The following is a 22555-nucleotide window of genomic DNA, read 5'->3' on the forward strand; positions in this document are numbered from 1 at the left end:
CTGCATTGTTATTAACGATCCCTGCTTTTCCCCTTTGTGTTAAAATTTGTAACAAGAAATGGTGCTACTACAGTCTTGCTGAATTTTAATGACTTAAGATGTTGGTGGCTTGCGTGTGGGTGTTTGTTTTTTTTCCCCCTCTTTTCCCTGGCTTTCACTCTCAGCAGCCCCGCCTTTATGAAATTGTTTTCTAATCTTTTTTTCCTAGATGGAAATCCTGTATGAATGTGGAAGCCATTAGCAGAGTAATTGCTGTCTGTTACCATGACAACCAGCCGCTGCAGTCACCTGCCCGAAGTCTTACCAGACTGCACCAGCTCGGCTGCTCCCATGGTAAAGACCGTGGAGGACTGTAGCAGCCTTGTGAATGGACAGCCGCAGTATGTCATGCAAGTTTCGGCCAAGGACGGGCAGCTGCTGTCAACGGTAGTACGGACGCTTGCTACACAGAGGTACAGTAGTACCAAGCCAAACCAATGTCCAGTTATTCATTAAACTATATTGGGAAGAAAGTGGAGGGAAAGGAGGGGTGGGGGGGCTTTAACTACCGGATCCTAGTGTCTCTAGTAAGACTTTGGCTTTATTTTGAAACCAGGCTAAGTTGTCTCTGTTTCCGTAAGAACTAGACTAGACGCTACTATTCTGCATGTTTACTTTTTTTTTTTTTGCATTCTAGGGCACATTTATCCATCAATGCACAGGGTTTGCTCGCTCCTCTGAGTTTATGATTAAATGCTCTTGCTCATCATAACTTTATAATTAACACTTATAATTAAACTCATTCGGCATTCTAGCGTTGCAGGCAAGAGGCGGGAGCAGAACTGTTGGGAGATGCAGGTGGCAAAGGGAATAAGTTGCAATAAATCCTCCTGATGCGTAAAAGAAAACTTCACAAGTGACATTTTCCTCATGTGTGTGTGCTGCTTCTTGGCGAGAGCAGTCATTTCACTGAGGCAGTGTGTGATTTCAGACTTCCTCTGTCTACTCTATGTGGAAAGAATTGCAGGCTCTTCGTCCATTTGTGGACTGGCGTTCATACTTCCAGGGTATATCTGTTAGTGCTGTAGAGCCCCCAGCTGCTAGCAGCGTACCCTAACCCACAACATAGGTGGAATCTGCACTGGAAATCAGCCAGTAGAGCTACCCAAGAATAACAGGACAAGAAGATTTTTTTTCAGCCCATTTATAGTTTTTTTAAATCCTTAATTGTTTTTCTTTGTAGAAAGGTACATCGAACAGTCTTACAGTGAATGAGTACCTTTATACAAAGTTAAGATGGGTTATATCTCACTGTCACATTTTTACATTCACACTTTTTATTTTAAAAATAATTTTAAAAATAGAGGGTTTTTGTGGGGATTTAAAAAGAATCCTAACTATATCCTGTCCCCCCGCTAAGTAGCTTAGTAATGCATACATTGGACTCTTTTTTTTTTTGTCTTCACACCAACCACACCTGAGAGTGAATGCCTTGTCAGAGTCCACCCAGGGAAATACTTGGGTGAGAACGAATTTGACCCTCCAAACCCAGCATCGTAGCTTCTTCACCACATGGGTTCCATTTGGAAATTAATTTATGCTATAGTATACAGGATCAAATTGCTATGGGATTGTAAACTGGCGAAAGCCTTGAAACATCCAGTTGATTTTTTGAATAATTCAGAGAGCATGATCTGATCATCTGTTTTGTTTTAAGGCACAAAACAAATATGCATTCTGAGATAGTAATATGAAAATACATACTAAGCTGCACACACCCCTGATTAGCAATGGTGCTCGGTTACAGATATTTTGAGACTTAACCACCTTGCTAAGAAACAGTGGGTTGGGGGAAGGGATGAAACTGTCCTGGCATTGGTTGCAATGTATTTACATTTTTGTGAATCATATGTTTCACCTTAAAGCTGAATTGAAAGGCTTATAACAAAAGCGCAATAGAAAAATCCCAGGCCTGTTCTCCTCCCCACACAATATTCTCAAAAGCTTTAACAAAGAGCTAGTAGAGCTCTTCACCTGAGACTTTGGAGAGCTGTGGCCAGTCTGAGTAGACAGCGTTGGGTCAGATGGACCAATGGCTTAATGTAGTAGAAGGCAGCTTCATATGTTTGTGCTTTATGTGACAGCTCTCCTAAAACTACTTTATTCCTTTTTATAGATTTGGGGGGAATCTGTTCTTAATTTTTTTGGGGGGGGGGGGAGTAAATCGTTACATGAGTTTATGGAGCAGGAAAGACAGCTGACCACATACCAAAAAACCCCTGAAAAGTCAAAACGGTGGCAGCAGCTGTGCTGGTGGGTTTTCATGGGGAGGGACTGTGGCTCAGTGACAGAGCATCTGCCTAACATGCAGAAGGTCCCAGGTTTAATACCCGGCATCTCCAGTTAAAGGGACTAGGAAAGTAGGTGATGTGAAATACCTGAGACCCTGGAGAGCCGCTGGTGGTCTTAGACATTACTGACTTTGATGGACCAAGGGTCTGATTCAGTATAAGGCAGCTTCATGTGTTCATTCTGTGGATCTTTGACTCCAGCAATGGTATCTCATCCTTAGAAAGACAGGACAGCTTTCTTTAAAGGCAGAACAGTCCTGATCCTTGCTGCTCACCAGAAAAAAGCCAGAGATGATGCACCTGGGCACAGCAAAACTGAGGAGGGACACTGAATGCAGCTAGGGTTGCTGACCTCTAGGTGGGACCTGGAGATCTCCTAGTATTTCAAAATGGTTGCTTTGGAGGGTGGACTCTATAGCATTGTACCCCAGTGAAGTTCCTCCCTTCCCCAAACACTGCCCTCCCCAGGCTCCACCCCCAAATCTCCAGGAATTTCCCAAATGGATTTGCCAACCCTAAATACAGCAGAAGTTGATGGAAGGATAAGATTGTGGTGTTTGTACTTTGAAGAGAGGAGGACACAAACAGAAATTGGAGCACATGGAAAAAGAAAGATGGCCACTATGACACAATACAGAGAGAAGTAGTAGAAAGAAAGCTAGGAATAATTTTGTTGTGCTTGCTGTGTCTCTATCAGTAGTATTTGATACGATTAAATAAAGGTTTTCATTTGGAACATAGGCTCCAGGTTGAATTATGTTTGTTCCTGAGGAACAAATTCAAATGCACCAAACACAAAGTACAATGATTAGAACTGATTGGAGGGATGAAAAACTAGTTAAAAAGCTTGGCCTGCTTAACCTAGCAAAAGTGTTGGGGGGGGGGGGTTGAGAGCGCATATAATTGCATGCTATAACTACACTAGAAAGGGCAGAATGATTTAGGCCAGGAAAAGTATGGGTATAAAAACTAATGGCCATAACAAAACAGGTCGCCATAAGTCGGCTGCGACTTGACGGCACTTTACACACACACATAAAAGGTCCATTAAAATTTTTAGGTTGAAGATCAGAAGATGATTTCTAAGGAACATGGGTGCAAAAATCTGAAAGACTCTTCAGAATAGTCATAGGAACAAAGAATAGAGTTGCCAGGTGCCTCTTTGCCATCGGCGGGAGGTTTTTGGGATGGAGCCTGAGGAGGGCGGGGTTTGGGGAGGGGACTTCAATGCCATAGAGTCCAGTTGCCAAAGCAGCCATTTTCTCCAGGTGAACTGGCCTCTGTTGGCTGGAGATCAGTTGTAATAGCAGGAGATCTCCAGCTAGTACCTGGAGTTTGGCAACCCTAACAAAGAACCACATTGGTCTCAAAACTGAGTAGAATACATTTCAGAAGCATTTCATTTTAATAAATGAGATATCCGGGCTGCAAATAGTGGTTGATTAGGCCTTTCCTTTCTTCCCTTTCATCCTGAGCTTGGCCCAGGCTACAGATTGTGCTCCAATATTGAGCTCCTCCAGAGGAGGGGGGATGGTGGTATACCTTGTGTTTACAGTCAGTGGGGGTAGCCAACACAAATTTTTCATTTTTGGTTCACTATCTTTAAACACATAATTTTATTTTGTTAAATTAGTTGTTGAAATGAATGTTTGTTTTCACTATCCAGTTCAGTTTTCGTTTCCATTGGCTTCAATAGGGGAATTTTTTTTTTCATCTGCTACTCCTCCCCTCCTGATCCAGTTGGGAGGAAATTTTCCGGCACTGCACCCCTCACCCGCGGGAGCCTCTCTCTAACACATTTCAAGAAGATACGAGGAAAATAGCTCTATTTTATAGTAACTAAAATATTCATTCCCAGAAGAGGCACAGGGAAATGTTTGGCAACCTGTGAAAGCAGGTAGTGTGCACAACTAATAAATAGGGGGATCTCTGTGTATTTACACAAGTCCACTGTTCATGTGGGTCCCTCTTTAAAGGAAGCAAAGCATGTGAATGGATCAAGCTGGCCACCCCACACCTTATCTCACTGTGCTCTGGAGCCTGAAACATTTGCTACCCACAGGGGGACTGGCTGTGAGAAAAATGATCCATGCATCAGAGCAAAAGTGAGAATGTCTTAGGGTTGTGTTCTTCTCACCTTTTTTTAAAACTGGGCTTTATGTTTAAAAAATAGACCCTCCTTTCTCTGATTTCTTTCCACGTGAATGGGCACAGTCATATAATTGCACATCCCCTGTCACATTTAATTTAGCACTTCGTGTAATTAACTTTTTAAGATCTATCCCGTCTTTCCCCCCCACCTGGAATAATTGCAGCTGTGGAAAGGGGCAGTATTGGGGGAAGGACTTGGGGGAAGGACTAACCTCTCCCTGTTGCATCTCTGCAGTTGTTTATAAGGAAAATTATATATGTCAAGAGATTTCTGATCCTAATCACTGATCTCTTGTGCATCTTCTGGTTTGGCTTGGTCAGTGTGACTCTGTGTTGTTGATTTCAGTGCACAGTCTTGATAATAGACAATGTGGTAGATATTGTCTACATCAGGGTGTGTGTGTGTGTGTGTGTGTGTGTGTGTGTGTGTGGTGCGGCATCTGTCTCTGTTTCCTGCCCAGTGTGAGCACTGCTTGCCTGATAGCATGTGCAAGCAAAGCAGTTAATTCCATGCTTAGCAAGTGCAGAATGAGAGAGACGAGAGAGAGAAGAGTAACAAGCAAACAGGAGCCACTGGTTATACAGAATCAAAGCCCTCCTGAAGCCAGCGAGCCAGCAATATGCTTGGTGTAAACAGTACCTTGGGAAAAAAGTTGTTAGCACATCCTAGGGTTGCCAACCTCCAGGTAGTAGCTGGAGATCTCTCACTATTACAACTGATCTCCAGCCGATATAGATCAGTTCCCCTGGAGAAAATGGCTGCTTTGGCAATTGGACTCTATGGCATTGAGGTCCCTCCCCAAACCCTGCCCTCCTCAGGCTCTGCCCCAAAAATCTCTAGGTATTTCCCAACCCACAGCTGGCAACCCTAGCACATCCCCTCCATGGCAAGAACTATGTATGTAGCTGCTAGCTGGAAAATGCCCCTGTCGATTTAATATCTACCAAGTCACTTTTCCAGATTGGTCACTCAGCCTCTTAACCACTATACTATGCCATTTCTCAGCACAGAAATCGGTGTATTACTTTGGCTCTGTTTAGTCATTACATGAAACCATATTGTAGTTAAACAAACTATGGTTACTGTGATTGTATGGATGCACACCACACCACTAAATATCATAAGTTAAGGTCTGTCAAACCAGGGTCTGAAGTTGGTTTACTAACCACAGTTAATAAATCGTAGTCTTCGCTGTGGTTTCATGTGATGCATTAAACGTATGGCCCGTGGGCGGGATCTGGCCCCTTAAGCATTCTTATCCAGCCTGCGAGCCAACTGAGGCAGCCACACACACCCAGTCCCGATCTGGGCTGGTGAGCCCACTGCAAACTCACCAACTGAGGCAGCTACACCCCCCCACCACCACTCCTAATCTGGGCTGGCGAGGCATGGCATGGCCCAACCAAGTGACATTTATGTCGTATCCAGCCCTCGCAACAAATGAGTTTGACACCCCTGCTTTACAATATAAACTTTGTGGCTTAATCGTTGTTTGATGCAAATTTGAGTGATTGGCTGAATTGGTTTCACCAACCAACCATAGTTTAAATAAATCATGATTTTGTGTTATGTGTGAACCAAGCCCCCGTAGGATATAGCCATAAGATTCAAGAAGAAAGCAAAGCAAGATGCCAGCAAAAGAAAATATGCTTTACAACAAGAGGTTGGACCAGATGCTCTTCAGCTCTCTCCCACTCTATCACTAACTTTCAACCTCTCTATTTTGTCTTGCAGTCCTTTCAATGACAGACCAATGTGTAGGATTTGCCACGAAGGTAGCAGTCAAGAGGACTTGCTCTCGCCCTGCGAATGTACAGGGACCCTGGGAACTATTCATCGCAGTTGCCTGGAGCACTGGCTGTCGTCTTCGAATACCACTTACTGTGAACTCTGCCACTTCAGGTTTTCAGTAGAGCGCAAACCCCGGCCGTTGGTTGAGGTCAGTAAATGGGGCATGTCCTCAAAAGCTTTGCTTTAATGATGTATGTTTTTACACCCGAATCACAACAGCTTTGCAGCTTCAATGAAGCAAAAGAAAAGCTATGAGTTTGGGAAGCAGGGAAGGGGGTAAAAGAAGGGCAGGAAGAGGGCAGGACTAATTAATACTTTCATTTTTCAGCCCCAGACACAAGTGATAAGAGTGGAACTGATGGCTTTGGTGCCTTCAGCAGTGAATGTTTAGTTTACACACTGCATCCTTTGCTTTATTTAATTCAGACACAGGCAACACAAATCTACTGAGCATTAGGAGGAAATTATTGGTAGGGATCATAAATACAGGTTAAGATTTAATTAAAAAAACAAATCTGACTCCTCTGCCAATTGCCGTATTATATTTTTAATAATTGTTGGTTTATCTGTTATTTGCCAAGTGCTAGTAGTAAACCACTGCCCCCTGGTTGCTTACATTTCGAATATTGCAGGATGGGATGCAATTATTTTCATTTAATTGGATGTAATGGGAGACCGCAAGATGCTTTCTTATCTTTTGAAATGTATTACAGGTCACTTTAAAAAATAAAAGTGAAGCAGTGATGATGAAGCTGCAGAATACTGTCTTTTTCTCTGAGATTTGTATGAGATACAAAGAGTTAACATGAAAACATAAAAATAACTTTCATTGTTCACTTGGGAGACAACAAATGTCTGATTACAGAATGTTGCTATCCTTATGTGAAACTATGCTGACACTCATTTCTCTCAACAATGATGCATTTTTATCCAGTTACCCAACATTTCCCCCATCCTCCATCTGTGCTGCAATACTAACTAGGTCAGAGGGTCATAAATGAACTCTTCTAAAAGTACTACTCCCCCTCTTCATTGCTGTCAGAATCACATCTTATACTCTGCAGTAGGATCATCAACAAAGGCTATAATCCTACTTAAATTGACAGCATTTAATCTAGGGCACACCTATTGTTGCGGCCAAATGACCCATCCAGCGATTGCTATGAGTACAGGGGCACCAGTGCATTCTCCTTCCTATGCAGCCTGATCATATTCACCTCACTGGAAATGGAAACTTTGTGGGTTCATCGCTTTGTGCATATGAAATAGAACTCTGCCGTCCAGTGAAATGAATGGGTTGACTTGTATGTGGAGCAGCTTTGTGTATACCTAAAACATTTTGGGATTATGGGAAATATCCTTAAGTAGCAGGAAATGTGGATTTTCTAATCACAACTAGCACATTTGCTGTACAGATCCTATTTTTGACTGTTAAATGAACCATGATTAACAGTAGAACTTCCATCAGTGAACTACATGCTTGGGCAATCACCTATACTCATATCATTCCTTCTCAGTCTAAATCTATCCTGAGCCTACTAGAATTGTGTGTTTCTTTCATTATTAGTTACAATAATTAAAAAATGAGGTGTTTTATAACGAATGTAATTAATATGAAAACTACACACGTGTGAGGTATTCGTTCTGAAGGGTATGGAATAGGACTTTGCCTTCCTCTTTCTTCCCAATGCTTGCCAAATTTTTCCTTGCAGTCTTCACGCTCCTCTTTGCCTGATGCTCTCCAAACCTTAATCCCTGTCCAACCAAATCTACCTCAAGGTTCTGCTGCTGCTGCCTGGCTGCCCAGATGCCTTTCCCTCCTTGTGCCACCAAAAGCCCCTTTCCTTGTTGGTCTTCCTCTTACTTATGCTACTGTTCTTCAAGCTAAGTGACTGCAATGCTGTCTGTATTACTGTTTGGAATCTTTCCTGTCAATTCTCCCATAGACTTGACTGTTAAACATGGGTTCCTTTCATTGCCTCCAAAAGGTGGGCCCTTTGTTCTGTCTGACATTTTGCAGCATTATAGGGATGTTCTGTGATCCCTCTGAGTTTTGTCCTATTCAAAGAATAGGGGGTCCAAGAAGAGGGGGTGGGTCTTCCACTGAAACCAATGGGCAATAATAATGAAATAGAATTATGAAAATGAAACAAAAATAACAAAAGAAACAATAACAAAACAAAACTATACAAAACAAACTCCCTTGCCTAGGTCTAGAACCTACCAAAAAGGATAGAAATGTCCTGATTAAGAGTGTTATGGCACCTTAAAGTCTAACACATTTATTGTGGCATGACTTTTGGATCTGAGTGAGCCATTAGATTGCATATCAAGTTTATGGCATCACAGATGTGCTCTCTAAATCCCAAGCAAAACTCTGTCACGTTTAATTATCAGAAAATATGACTTCTGTGGGGGACAGTATAAACCTACCAAGATAAAAAAATGGTCACAAAATTGGGCTGAGTAAATAAATAGATTTTAAGGCTCAATCTATTTCAATTTCACCCTTGGGATTGGCTGTTCTGAGAAAATGTTCTTTGCACAAATGGAATGTGACATTTCTTCAGAATTAATAGTGACTGGACAAGTTGAAAGTTAACCCTTCCAGAGTATGGAAGATTTGCTGTTACAGCATTCCATAATGAAATAAACTATTAAATAAACGTTTACACATGAAATAAACGTTTTAAAAAGGGGGCTAATAAATGTGTCATGTCTGCTTGGTCAATTGAGGTATGAATGAGAGCAAATTTTGGGAAACAGCTTGCTCTACTAGCCACTGATGTCTAATTGCTAACTTTCTAGCTATTCCTCCTAGCAAATTTTGTCTGGAAGTTAAGGCTTTTGAAAAACAAAGTTGAAGTTTAAACCCAACATATGTTCTAGGTTTAACAGATCAGGGCAAATGTATTTTGCTATGAAGAAAGCGAATAAACTGAATGTATATTCCCATTAGCCTGCAGTTAATAGGGACAAATGCGAACAGAAGATACTGATCTGTTGCCCCTCCCCCCTTTTCCATACAGGAAATTGTACTGTTTTCTTAAGCATTTAAGAGACCTGTAACTGTAGTTTTGCACCACTGTGTGTGTGTGTGTGTGCGCGCGTGTGTAAAGTGCGTTGGCTTCTTCAGACTTTATATTCTAACATCCGACTGCAATTTTGCAGTTCATGAGAATGACATTGTAGTCCCTTTGTTAGTAGCAGGAGATCTCCTGCTAATTCAACTGATCTCCAGCTGATAGAGATCAGTTCACCTGGGAAAAAATGGCCGCTTTGGCAATTAAACTCTATGGCATTGAAGTCCCTCCCCTCCCCAAACCCCACCCTCTTCAGGCTCCGCCCCCAAAATCTCCCGCTGGTTGCGAAGAGGGACCTGGCAACCCTACTGGCAAAGCTTTTAGTTATGAGGAAATTTTATAGTTGCTTAATTTTCTCCTCCCCCATGGCTTCTCTAGGGTTGCCAACCTCCAGGTAGTTAGTATGGAGTCGGCTAGTTAATTTCAAGTCAATCACAGACACAAAGTAATCTAGAACTTGACAATTTATCACATAGATGCAAAAGTGCAAATGTGCAGTGAAAGACTTACAACATACAATTCTATATACAATCCTATGTTCTCAATCCTATAAGGTAACAGTCTCCACTACTTTCTCTTGAGTAATGGCCCTAGTGGGAGAGATTAGATTATCTCATTTATTTTTGTGTGTTAAAAGACCACAAAGCCCCAAGAATTGCATGAATAATATAAAAGGCCCTTATTCCCTCCAGGCTGTAGAATTTTTAACAAAATAGTAGAAAATAGATAGTTATATAAAAATGTAAAGCAAGTGACATAGTGAGTAAGCATTTCGAAGGTGCACTTGTTTTTAGTTTTATTGCAATAACAAAAAGCTCCCTTTAAAACATACTGCAAAGTCTCTGCATGCTTTATGTACTGCCACAGTGTTCACCCTTCTACACAGTAAAGGGTCTTGGCAACATTTTGCAAATAGTAGTTCACTGGCAAAAGATTGTTAAGACCACAGGCACTCTTTTATCACGTCACGTGTTCAGATGCATCAGACCCATGTTGGGACGTTGTACTCTCCTCTTCTCTTTTCTTCTTTTTTTCCTTGTGGGCCCCATCAACATCTATGAAGTGATCAGTGCAATCGTTTTTGTCAACACAAGACAGAGAGAAAGGAAGAAAGAGAGAAAAACAAGCACTAGTACTTCAAACATAGCATGACATCATAACCTATTACAGTGATTCTGTATTTCCTGCACCAAAGAATTATAGCATTACTACACTGGTTCCTTTAAATCAAAACTGAAGACAAATATGTATATTATGTCCATTCAGCTGTGGCCATCTTTCCTGGATCTTGCATGCACAGGACTAGTATCACACATGTTTAAACTAGGCATTATATCAAGCAATAGAACATTCCCAAACATTCAGAATTCTGTCTCTGATCAGATCCATTTTGCATGGAACATTTACCTGAGCCAGTGTGGTGTAGTGGTTTGAGTGTCAGACTAAGATCTGGGAGACTCACATTCGAAACCCCATTTTGTCATGGAAGCTTGCTGGATGATCTTGGGCAAGTCACACACGCTCTGAGCCTAACCTATTGCACCCTAATCAGTCTCACAGGCTTGTTGTGAGGATAAAAGAAGGGAAAAGTGTGTTGCCCCAAGCTTCTTGGAAGATTACATAAATATAGTAGCATTGATAATTCAGTATTACAATCAGGGATGTCCCGTGGTATGAGAAGGAGAGCACCTGCTGTCTGTGTAGAAGGTGCACGTTCAAACCATGGCATTTCTAGATAAAGGGACTTCGCTAACAGGTATTGGGAAAGATGTGCTTCTGCCTTGGAGAGCTGCTGCAGGTCAGGGCATACAATAGTGAGCAAGATGTATTTGATGTAAGGCAGTTTCATAAGTTATAACAGCAGTTATTCCTCTCTGCTAGTTCCACCTGTTAGAAACTCAGCACTCTGTAGGTTCATGGAATAACCTTGTATATTTTGCAAGATTCCTCTTAACCTAAGGAACGCCTCTCCTTGGGCCTAGAGTCTGACTGCGATTCCAGGTAAACTTTCCATTTTGCTTTGAATTATTTGAAGAGAAACTTCAGAGAAAAAAATTGTTATCAGTTTTGTCTTAGTTACATATGTGTGTGTGTAAAGTGCCTTCAAGTCGCAGCCGACTTATGGCGACCCCTTTTGGGGTTTTCATGGCAGGAGACTTACAGAGGTGGTTTGCCAGTGCCTTCCTCTGCACAGCAACCCTGGCATTCCTTGGTGGGTCTCCCATCCAAATACTAACCAGGGCTGACCCTGCTTAGCTTCTGAGATCTGACGAGATCAGGCTAGCCTGGGCCATCCAGGTCAGGGTGCAGATACATATAGGGAGACTCAAATAGGTATTTTCTTGACTTGGGAAGATCCATCATGACAAAATGTTTGCAACATCCATCTTCCCTTCTCCCCTTTGATATTCCTTTTGTGTATCCTAACCCTCTGCTGCTCGGTGAAGCAGGAGGTTGGTCTCCTGTTACTGAAGCAGAAGGCCAAGTGCACAAAGAGATCACTGTCAATGCTAGAAGGAAAAGGGGCTTAAGGAGGGTAATCAAGACAAAATGGCTCATTGCCCTTAAGAGCTAAAAGAGACCGGAGCTGGTAACTGAGCCTGTAGCAGCCGAGGAGGGGATGTGTTCATTATACTCCCCTGAAGTTGTTAAAAGCGGTGCCAAAAAAAGGCCTTTTTTTTCTTTTAAAAGCATGTTTTCAATATAAGAAATGAAAGCACATCGAGACATTAGGACCACATAAAAATGATGATACCCAACAAAAAGAAACCGTTCAAAAAGGCTGAATTTGCTCGGTGTTGTATGTTAAAGCCTGCTTTAAACATTTTGACCCTCATACACTGGAGACTCAAAAGCGGCTTTCAAAAAAAGATAAAACAATAGAAATTTCAACAAAAGCTCTACAACCAAGCAAGTAGGCCCTCAGTCCACACTGAAACGGGCATTGAGCCATGAGGACATCCTAGTGCCGGTTCCATTGGACTGGCTCGTGCAAGACCATAGTGCCGAGGAGAGCTTGTCCCTTGCTGATCCCCCCCTGCTGCAGACTCACTCACAGATTGCCCCATACAGTGCGCTTGGAGTCCACCGACCCACAGGAGCACTTCCTGTAGGGTAACTCTGCTTGTGCTGCTTCCAATCCAAACCTTTATGATTAAAAATCGGTGCCTGTCTGTGGTTGTGTATGACACAAGAGGGGTCAGGGCAGCTCCTGCAGGTAATTTGTCAGGGTGCCCCACACAAATGAAAATTTCTTTGACTCATAAAGAGGCCTTCTTTGGTATATATTAGCATCTTAGGGCATGTGTGACTTTTTAAAAATCAGTCTTTAAAACGTATCTTCTTAAAGCATTTGTTCCTTCTTCTATTTTTTGTCCCAAGCAGAAATCCAAGAGATTTTTTTTCCTCTGCTGCTGAAATATTGTTTACTAAAAATGTTCCCTAAAATTAAATTAGCTGAAAGTAGGTAATGGAAAAGCTGCTTCAAACAGCTTCCTGGTAAAGAAGCACAAAATTCTTTGCTGCAAGGAGCTTTGTAAGCTTTATATGCTCAGCCAGCAAGTGCCCCTCATTTCCAGGACGAGATAATTAAAATGTTTTTAAAACCCCTTGTTTTTGGAATATAAAATTTTCTCGAAACATAATGGTGTCTTATGTTGTTGGAATGAAGGCATGTGTTAAACAACAACTACCTCCCCTCCAACAGATAAAAGCTTTCAATATTTGCTTCACTAGATGTGAGATAACAAGATTATGGGTGGTTCCATGGCCCTGCAATAAATGTTTTGATTGCAACGGAGTAGCCGAGTTAGTGTGTTGTAGTAAAACCAAAGTCCAGTGGCCCCTTAATGTCTAACATTTATTTCAGTATGAGCATTTGTGAGTCACAGCTCCCTTTGTCTGATAGATACATAAGTATTTCAGCTATCAATGACATCTGTCTAATGCAATGACAAGACAACCTAGACAGAGCCACTTTCATTGCTCCCCATGCAGCACTGGGCTGGCCCGTCTGCCAGGAATTCAGCTTAGCTTCACCTAGAAGGAATGTGCATGTGTGCGTACTGTGGGAACTGAGGTTTTAGAGACACTGCTAAATTTGGAGGAAAGATGGCCATGTCCAAGTCCACTGGCATCTGTGAGTCTTGGCACTGTAGCAGGTCTCTCTGCCTCTTGATCTGGCCTCCAACATAATCCTTTTACGTTATCTGTCTTTGTTCCAAAATCACTTCTTAAGAACATTAAAATCCTGATGGTACAGTAAGGTCTTCGGGGGAAAGGATTATAAAATCGTCAGGGTTAAGTCAGTGGTTGGGTGCAGGATATTAACAGCCACGCCAGTACATTATTGCAAATCATAATGTGCTCGTGACACTGCAACGTGACATCAATTCGGCCGGGAGATATGCTGTCAGAAATGCTTAAGATTAACTTGTTAATGGATTTGTGGTTGCAAAGAGATGAACCTGTGCTGATGTGGAATCAAGACTTAAGCTTTTCTGGAAACTCAGCCAAATTCTATCTCATAAAGGATACTGTCCAAGATTAAACCAAGCAGTAGAGCACACACAATACAGCAAGTGCCAATTCTGCTTCTACTTAAATCAATGGGGCTTTTTTTTGTTTAAAAGTCTGCTTGTTAATGGATGAAATCTACTGGGAACATCTCATCATGAGCCCCTTTAAAATGAAGTCAGGTGTATTTTAATAGAGCTTGAGCAGTTCTGGCAGAATGGAGTTCATTATTAGCAACAGGTGGAAGCCTGAAACGCTCTGTTGCATGCTGGTTGTAATTGAGAAATACTCCAAATAGCTAGTATATCTGCTATTTTTTTAAATATTAACTAGCTAGTCTAAGGGAAGCCTCATAGCTGACATCGGAAATGGTGGTAAATATAGGTAGTATCCTAAGTACAGTAGTAAATCTCCAGCCCTTGTGATTCTAGAAAGAAAGCTGTTATGTGTAGCATTTCCTAACAATTCTGAAAGCAACAGGCATCTATGTTAGGCATCATGGATCAGATGGCAGGGTATCCATATCCCATACTGTGCAACAGAACAGGGGTTCAGAGACAGCTGCTTGAACTGAAACACAATCTGATGTTTGGCATAATCCGGCCTTAGATGCTGATGCACGATATACATGCCTGATCTGCCTTCTTTTGCCTACCCTGGCACCTCAGTGCTCATCCTCTTCTTCCTTTTACAGTGTCCTCCCTCTGTCCAATCCATGTCTTCTGTTCTCATCTCATTCCAGATGTCCACTGAATTGCACTAAATTGTAGCCTTTTGAAAAAGGCGATGCATCCATCTTACTATATATTCACCGAAAGCAGTCTTTATTCAGTATTATCTCACATGTAGGACATAAACCACTAAGATTATATCTGACTATTGATCCCAGGATGTAGACTTTTCTTAACACAAGCTGAATAACCTTTAACTGTGACCTCTAACTATCAGCAATTTATACGGCTGTTGTTACAAATTGGTCAGCCCAAGAGCCCTGTATAAGCTTCCATACATCAGACAGGCTGAGTCTGCTGCTGTGAATTGCCCAAGGACCCTAGACTTGTTCCATGTGTTTCTTTACAGCTCAATCTACTAATCAGTCCATGTATTTCAACTCAAGCCTGCTTAATCACTGAGACTTTGCTAATTCCCAGTTGTGAGATGGGCAGCCCATTCCTGAAGGGGCCAGTGCAGCAAGTCGAAAAATAAAGGAAAAAGTATTTTTGGAGAAAAATTCCCCATAGAGTTGCACGGGGCTGCGCCACGATTTTGCAGGCATATCTTGATGTCTGCAAAATGGTTCCTTTCCAGCACGAAAGGAATTAGGAAGCTGCTTAAAGGCAGCTCCTCCCCAGGGAATGCCTTGGAATGCCCCCAGGAGTGATGTGCGGCACCCCAGGGCCAGCATAAGTCGCTCTGCACCGGTGCCCATGCCAGTTTGCAAGGCACAAGTGGCACAGACAGCGGTGTAGGGGTCACGCTGGTTCTGCCTCCCCTTCAGGATTGCATGGTTAGAACCCCATTGTGTGCATGTGGGTCGCCATAAGTCGGCTGCGACTTGACGGCACTTTACACTCACACACACACAAATTCCCTTTAATTTCAATAGGATTTAATCCCCAAGAGATTGTACATTCAGGATTAAATCCAGTGCACACTTACTTGGGAAGTAAACTGCATAGTAGGATTTGTTTCCAAATAAATATGTATGGAAGCAGGCTGCAATGCGGCGATTCTAAGCGCAAGCCCTTTTTGTTTAGGATCATTTATGCAATTGTAAATATACTTAGCAAAAATGTAATAGCACTGAAAGAATTGGGTGGTTAATTTACTTGAAATCCAAGTATTTTGACTATCTCTGGATCATTTCCATTGCTACTTAATAGATAATTGATGGATTTGAAATCCTCCAGGGAACTAAATCATTGACTGCTGGAAATGGCACTTTAGATTGTCAGGCTAGCTTGCATATGTGATGGGTCTCAGGAAATTGGTTGACTATATGCTAATTATTCATCCAATGGAGGTCAAGAGTGCCATTTAATCCAGCTAAAGCAAATGATTGCTTGACATTTGCTGCTGCTCTGAAGCAAGGCTGCATAAAAATGGTGGTCTTTCCCCTAGAGGCTGTGCAAAAAGAATTGTGTCCCATTCTTTCAAATAAAGGAAGAGCATTCTATACGAATTCAAGCCTACTCACAGATGCTGCAAAAATCACTGAAATACCAGAGCAAGTGTAACTGAACACTCACCAGAGAAATTGGAGCAGTAATTTCTACAATATCATGTCAAAATCCAATGTATTTCAACAATGCAATTATTAAGTCACCGGGATTCCGAAGATGGAAGAAACCTTACATCTTTCTGAGTCCCGATGACTCAATAATTGTCATATATCATGAACACATAACATTCATAAATGACAGTCATCACACTAAAGAAGACTATGTAAAGCAACTTCATGTCCTTTTACACACATTTAAACAACTTATATACAGAAACATTTGTAGGGTTGGGTGGAAAGAAGAGTCTAGACTGTGTGTTTTTGGATAAACAGAGCGGGTTACTAATTCTACTGTTCCCCTTTGTTTTTATCAGCCATTCCACTCACTAACCTTTTCTCTGGCTTATTTTTTTTCCTGCACATGGTAATGTCTATATATGCACCAAAGGCCTTTATTCCCAGACAGGAGCCTTTCACAGCCTGCAAGCATCTCCCATATGTCTGCATCAAATGGCCCACTCAGCACTTTACAAGGATCATTTTGCTTCCATGAAAGGATCTGCTGGCTTGACTTTTTCAGCTCTAAAGCAGATTGACAATGCACTTTTCTACAACAGTGGACTGAAAACTAGTTTAAAAACAAATATATCAAAACAATATTTCGTAGTATATGTTATATTAGGATACCCAATTTTTTACTTTATTGAAATACAGTCGGTATGTTTAGAATTTTTTTCTTACATGTTCAGAAGATTTAGTGGGGATTCCCTTTCTTCCTCAGACTTATAAGTAATTTATGGAAAAGGGCATGGAACTTTTATTTTTGATAGGCCATGGATGGGGATTGGAATGGGATTTTACACTCAACCCCTTAGTATAGTGAAGACCCCATGTGTTAAATTGGGCTGTATGTATTTTCTTTTATTGAAATCAGCTGATGGCACGGTTGCTTTCTCTTGTGAGCCCAAATGGAAGATTTCTGTTCCTCAACCAGGCCCAAGGGAAGGGTCAGACATGAACTGACTCCAGGGATTATTTTAGCAATCTGTAGCTTTACATGTTGCTGAATGCAAATGCTTCTGCTCAAGCAGTTGTTAGCTTGGATATGAGCCGTAGTCTCATCTTCCCTTTACAAAATTGGTAAAGGGAAATATCTGTTACACTGGCATGTGGTCGCTGAAGAAAAGGAGTCAGGATCCCACTGGAATCCCAGCATCACCATGAAGCAGAAGGCAGTGAACTCATGAAAAGTCCACTGCCAAGACAGACAAGGTGAGTGAGGATCAGGATACTAAAGAGATTCCCAGGAGAATGTGTGGCACCTCCATGCGTACTGCACCCAGAGGCACAGTGCACCTCCACTCTGTACAAGCTCTCTCTCCATAAAGACCCAGAGCTTGGGCGGTGAATCCATTTCCCCACCACCACCCCATTGTCCCCTAGTTCAGCCATTTACTATCTCCCTAGGAATGAATAGTAGCCATCTCGTTTCTCATAAAGCAACAAATCATGTGAATGTTGTCTACAAACACTGTCTTTATTTTCTTCAATAGGAGGCCTAGTTCCCACAAACATGAAGGGGACTAAAGTTGCCATCGGATGCTACTGATGCTACAGGTCCTGTCTCCTCTGCTGCTGCCCAAGGTACCTTGCTTTCAGCAGTACTGCAGCAACAGGGGCGAGTTTAGCTCATCACCCAGCTCTTTCTGGTCACTTATGCATGATCGGTTTAGCCTCCTTCATTCCCTGTTTCAGCCAGGATCAAAGTAACCCGGGTTGGGTCAAACTGTAGGCATTGGCTGGAATGATCAGGGATAAAACCATGTGCTAATGGAGGCATGAATAGAAAAGCAGTCTCCCAAGTTCAAATCAAGTCCCACCCCTTTAATTGCTGCTCTGTAATTGGCTCACCTGGTGAGAGAACATTTCCTTCCCCCCAGACCCAACTGCTGCATAAAAAAGCATTTTAAGAACAAAAAACAAAAAACGGAGCCATTTGAAAGGGGGGGTGGGCAAGATCCAAGCCTCCTTTTTAAAAAGCCTTTCTTCTGCTCAGAAAGAGCTCCCAGGCAGCAGGAGGCATTTGAATCCCTCCCTGCCTCTTTGCACACTTCTTCGTGATTGGCTGTGAGAGATGCCAGTCTTCTATGCTTCCCTTATATGGCTGTCAGCAAACAGAACCAAAGAGGAGTTTGGAAAGGGGGTGGGAGGAAGCTCAACGCGAGGCAGGCGTTATGCACGCTCTTTCAATCTGGCTTGAGCCAGGAAAGACAGTTTGACTCGGGCAAGAAGAGGAATGGGAAAAGCCGGGTTCGTTTAAGGTTGAAACGGGGTTAAGCCGAAAAGGAATGAGGTAATGTGTGTTTTCAAAAACTTGGTCCTGGCTGAAACAGGGAATGAAGAAGGCTAAACCTTCCATGCATAAGTGACCTCTGTCTCCTTCCAGACATCTCCATTCACCATCACTGGAAGGCTTTTGTTTTTTGGCAACCTTTGAAAAAAACTAGTGGGTGTATCACTGTAGTAGCCAATGTACCTAACAGGTTTTAAAAACTTCTTGAAAGGATTCCCATTCAGCGTATGTTTATCTTCCCAGTAGCAGTTTTTTGTACTGCATTGGGAATGTGCAAAGCTGTTTCAATTTTTGGGGAGCTTCTCAGGTTACATGGACGGCATCTGGTAGGAGGAGGAAGGCGACTTATATATTCAGTGGTAACCTGGAACCTGACATTTTGCTAAACTGTTGCAATGCAGTGGGAGGAATGCATAATTTGAAGAAAAGATGTGGCATGCAGGAGATGGGTACTTAACTTTCCTCTTCCTGTCGGTTTTCTACTGCTTCAAATCTTTCCACTTTATTTAGTAAATATTCAGTAAACGTGCATCCAAAACCCTAGTTTAGGGAAAGCAGCTGAGGAGAGAAGTAGTCGAAAATTCTGCCTTGCATGATGCTAGGCACACAGAGCTCAAATACATGATACACCGAACGCATTTCAGGTCATGGGTGCGTGACTGGACTCACAATCAAATGTGCATTGGGGGGAACTCACCTTAAACAGTGATCGTTTGCTCAGGGCTACAAGGGAGTGTTGTGGGGAGGAGCTTCTGCTTTCCCTTCTGCCGTTTTCACCAGCAGAAGCAGCCATGGGCGGGGGGGGGGCTTTCACCCCCTTTCCTCTGGCTTCATGTGACCTTCCTAGGGCACATAGATCTGGAGAAAGGGAGTGAAAGCCCCCACACACACAGAGTGCTATTTCTGCTGGTGAAAACAGGCCAGAAGGCTCTCCCTCCCCCCCCCCCTCACAACACTCCCTCGCAGCCAGGAGCAAACGATTGCTGTTTAAGGCGAGCTTCCCCAAGGCACATCTGACTGCGAGTGCACCTGTGATCCAACATGTGTCTGCCATATTGTAAGTTGGAGCCCACAGTGCTTAGGATACAAGTGGCTGTTAGGAAGAGTAGCTTCTGTACACTCCTTTAGAAATCATTTCAGCAATGTAGCCTGTAGTCCAGAAGCATCATCTGATAGTAGGGAAGGCAAATACTCTTCCAAGCTCAAAGTGGAACTCACCCAGAAAGCCTAGATCTTTCTGTCTGTATTGTAAAGATCTTTGATTCCATTTTCAAGGTTTTCTGAGCAACTGCAGGACTTAAAAAAAAAGAAATAGCAAGCAAGGATTCTCAGAGTTCTGAGAGAAACACAAAAGGATTGCATTTTTTCCCATTGCAGTGTTCATTAATAAAAAGGTGAGTTGGCAAAGGCAACTTGAGGAGCCCCATATGAATAAAGGAAAATTGGAAATGAGGGGTCAAAAATGCCAAATTCATTTCCATTGGGATTCTGCTGAAAGAAGTTCCCAGCAAATTGCACTTTTACCTGCACCTGCAGTTCCCAGAGAAATCAATGACAAGTCCAGGTGCTCATCATCTAATGCTCGTAGGTCACCTTTTAAGCAAGCTCTTTCCTCTCCAACTCCTTGACAGGAGTCACCCTTTGAAAGGAGTGTTTCTTCCCCTTTGCACAGCGCACTTTCAGTTCCTCTTGGTCATCTTACAGTTTCTCATTACAAGGATTCATGGAAATTGAACAAGGCGTAGGTTGCAATCAATCATGTCTAGAAGCAACCCAGCTATAATGGGGGATTTGCCACAGCACCCTCATCCAGCTGCTACCCTCAGCAGTATTTTCTAAGTAAGAGAATGCCGCAAAATAAAACCCTTCAGCCTCATATAAAGTGCTCAAGATCTGTACACAAACTCTGCTTGAATGCAACATTATCTCCTTTGCCAAAATGTTTAACTAACCTTGAGGTGACAGAAATATGCCTTTTGCAAGGACCACTGAGCATTCAGTCACTTTTTTAAAAATTCTAAAGTCTGAAAACTTTAGGGAGTTTAAAAAAGACTAAATGTTCAGCTGTCCTTGTAAAAGTTTGGCCCTGGTTAGTACTTGGATGGGAGACCACTGAGGAATTCCAGGGTCGTTGTGCAGAGTAAGGCAATGGCAAACCACCTCTGAACGTCTCTTGCCTTGAAAACCCTACGGGTCACCATAAATCAGCTGTGACTTGACAGCACTTTACACACACACAAAGGGGATTAACACATGGGCAGAATGTTCTTGGTTCGCTCCTCCCTTATCTCACAATATTTTAATCCAAGACTGGATAGTCAAACGCATGACGCTAGCCCATCCCACTATAAGTCCGAAGCAAGTAGCTGCTGGAGGCTCCCCGTGCGTTTGAGCCACCCATGCAATGTGGGACAATAGGGGAGTGACCGCCGTGTCATCGCCCAAGGATTGGCTGAGGGGTTATCCAATCAAAGGCCGATTCTCTCTTTTTTCTTGGAACACCAGCGTCTCAATCTGTCAAGCATTGAATTAGGACAAAAAATACTTATACTTTCACAATTATCAACATAGACACCCTGCTTAACATACTTCTCAAAACTGAAACTTTTTCCTGTTTTGACATGTTTTCCAAACCATTCCTCCTGTTTTGTTCCTGCTCCTCCTCTCCCTTTAGATGGTGCCATTTTTCTGCTGTGTTCAACCTCAGATGAAACTGTTGAGATTTATCACTGACTGCATATTATACTTTTAGTATCTTACTAATACAGATCAAGTGTCTTGGGTTAGAAAACTAACAGGGCCACCCTAAGCAGCGTTACACCATTCTAAGCCCAGTGAACTTAAAAGGGAGTAATTCTTTTTAGGATGGTGCTGTGAAGGTGCTGCAGCCTTGACTTCTTTCATTGACGGTGGACAATTCTTTGAGATTCCTGTTGGGTAAAAAATAGAATAACTGGGTGATAAGGACAGAAGGCCAGCTTTCCCAGCCCCTTGCTATACAGCAGTGCCACCCACTGCTGCGATCCCGATATAACCCACTGTGGTCACTCTAGACCACACTATGTCTTTAGGAATAATGGCAAGGTAATAAGAGGTTCAGTGGCTTTGGCTACTTTGACAGGGGAAAGTTCTCCTTCCACACTATGGTGATCAGTTTGAAACAGTTTGTGATCAAAAGCCCTTTTCCAGTCAAGGGACGGTATTAAAATAGTTACAATCCAAAATGCAAGGATACTTCATCGTGGTCCTTCTGCTGTCGAGGGTCTGCTTCTAAGTTAAAAGAGAAGAGCATTTTTATTATAGATATGTTAAGAATATGGGGTTTTTGAGTAGTTGAAATAATCTGTGCTTGTGCCAGCTAGTAGGCTTCCAGGAGAAGAAAGCTACTGTTATGGGTTTAGGCCTGGTATTATAAACTCCAGCATTTGCTGTATAATATGAGACTAAGGTCCCATTCCGCATGCAGAAGATGTCTGCTGCTCACTGAAGGACTATTTTACACTCATGCTAAATTAAAAAGGTAAACTCAATCCAAATAAGAGTTTGTGGGCCCTTTTGCAGAAGCATAAGAAATACTATAGAACATAACATGTAAATGTCTTGTGTATAGCAGTACATTTGTAGAACACTGCTAACATCTATTTTCATTCTCCCTCAGACCATAAAGAAAAAGTGATCTTTTTAGGCTACCCACATATGTACAATTGTAAAAATCCAAAAACAATCTTTGTGACAAAGGTTTATCTTGAATTCCCGTTATTTATCAAGCCACAACAGTTGTGATGAAGATCACAACTCCATGGGTCTGTAAAAGGTACGCGACTGCAATTTGGATTGGAGCTGTACAGAAAGGAACTTTGTCCTTTCAACTCCTGCTCAGTTGTGTTAAATCAGAACTAGACTCCTTGTGCTTTTATTAGTGATTAGTGAGGTGAAAGGGTTTCTTAAGGACTAGGGGTAGCCCAGTTGTGGATTAACAAAACCAAATGGTGTTTGAAGGCTTAAATCTCCTCTGCTTTTTCCTCCTTGTCTAACTCTGATTGCACCTATGTACTATTCCCTTATATAGATAGTAAATGAGTATCATTACAGATGGTAACTAAATAGCAC

At 42.3% G+C, this 22555-nt stretch overlaps 1 protein-coding gene across 1 annotated transcript in view; it reads left to right on the plus strand.

Annotated features, from left to right (window-relative positions):
• The first annotated feature begins 213 nt into the window (after positions 1 to 213).
• MARCHF3 (membrane associated ring-CH-type finger 3) overlaps positions 214 to 22555 on the plus strand; it is a 31866-nt gene continuing 9524 nt past the window's right edge. The window contains exons 1-2 of the mRNA XM_056848375.1: positions 214 to 452; positions 6217 to 6421. Of these exons, the coding sequence (XP_056704353.1) occupies positions 265 to 452; positions 6217 to 6421 (393 nt within the window). The 5' untranslated portion in view covers positions 214 to 264. The remainder of the gene's footprint in view (positions 453 to 6216; positions 6422 to 22555) is intronic.

Source organism: Euleptes europaea, chromosome 4 (genome assembly GCF_029931775.1).
Source record: "Euleptes europaea isolate rEulEur1 chromosome 4, rEulEur1.hap1, whole genome shotgun sequence".
NCBI classification, from domain to species: domain Eukaryota; kingdom Metazoa; phylum Chordata; class Lepidosauria; order Squamata; family Sphaerodactylidae; genus Euleptes; species Euleptes europaea.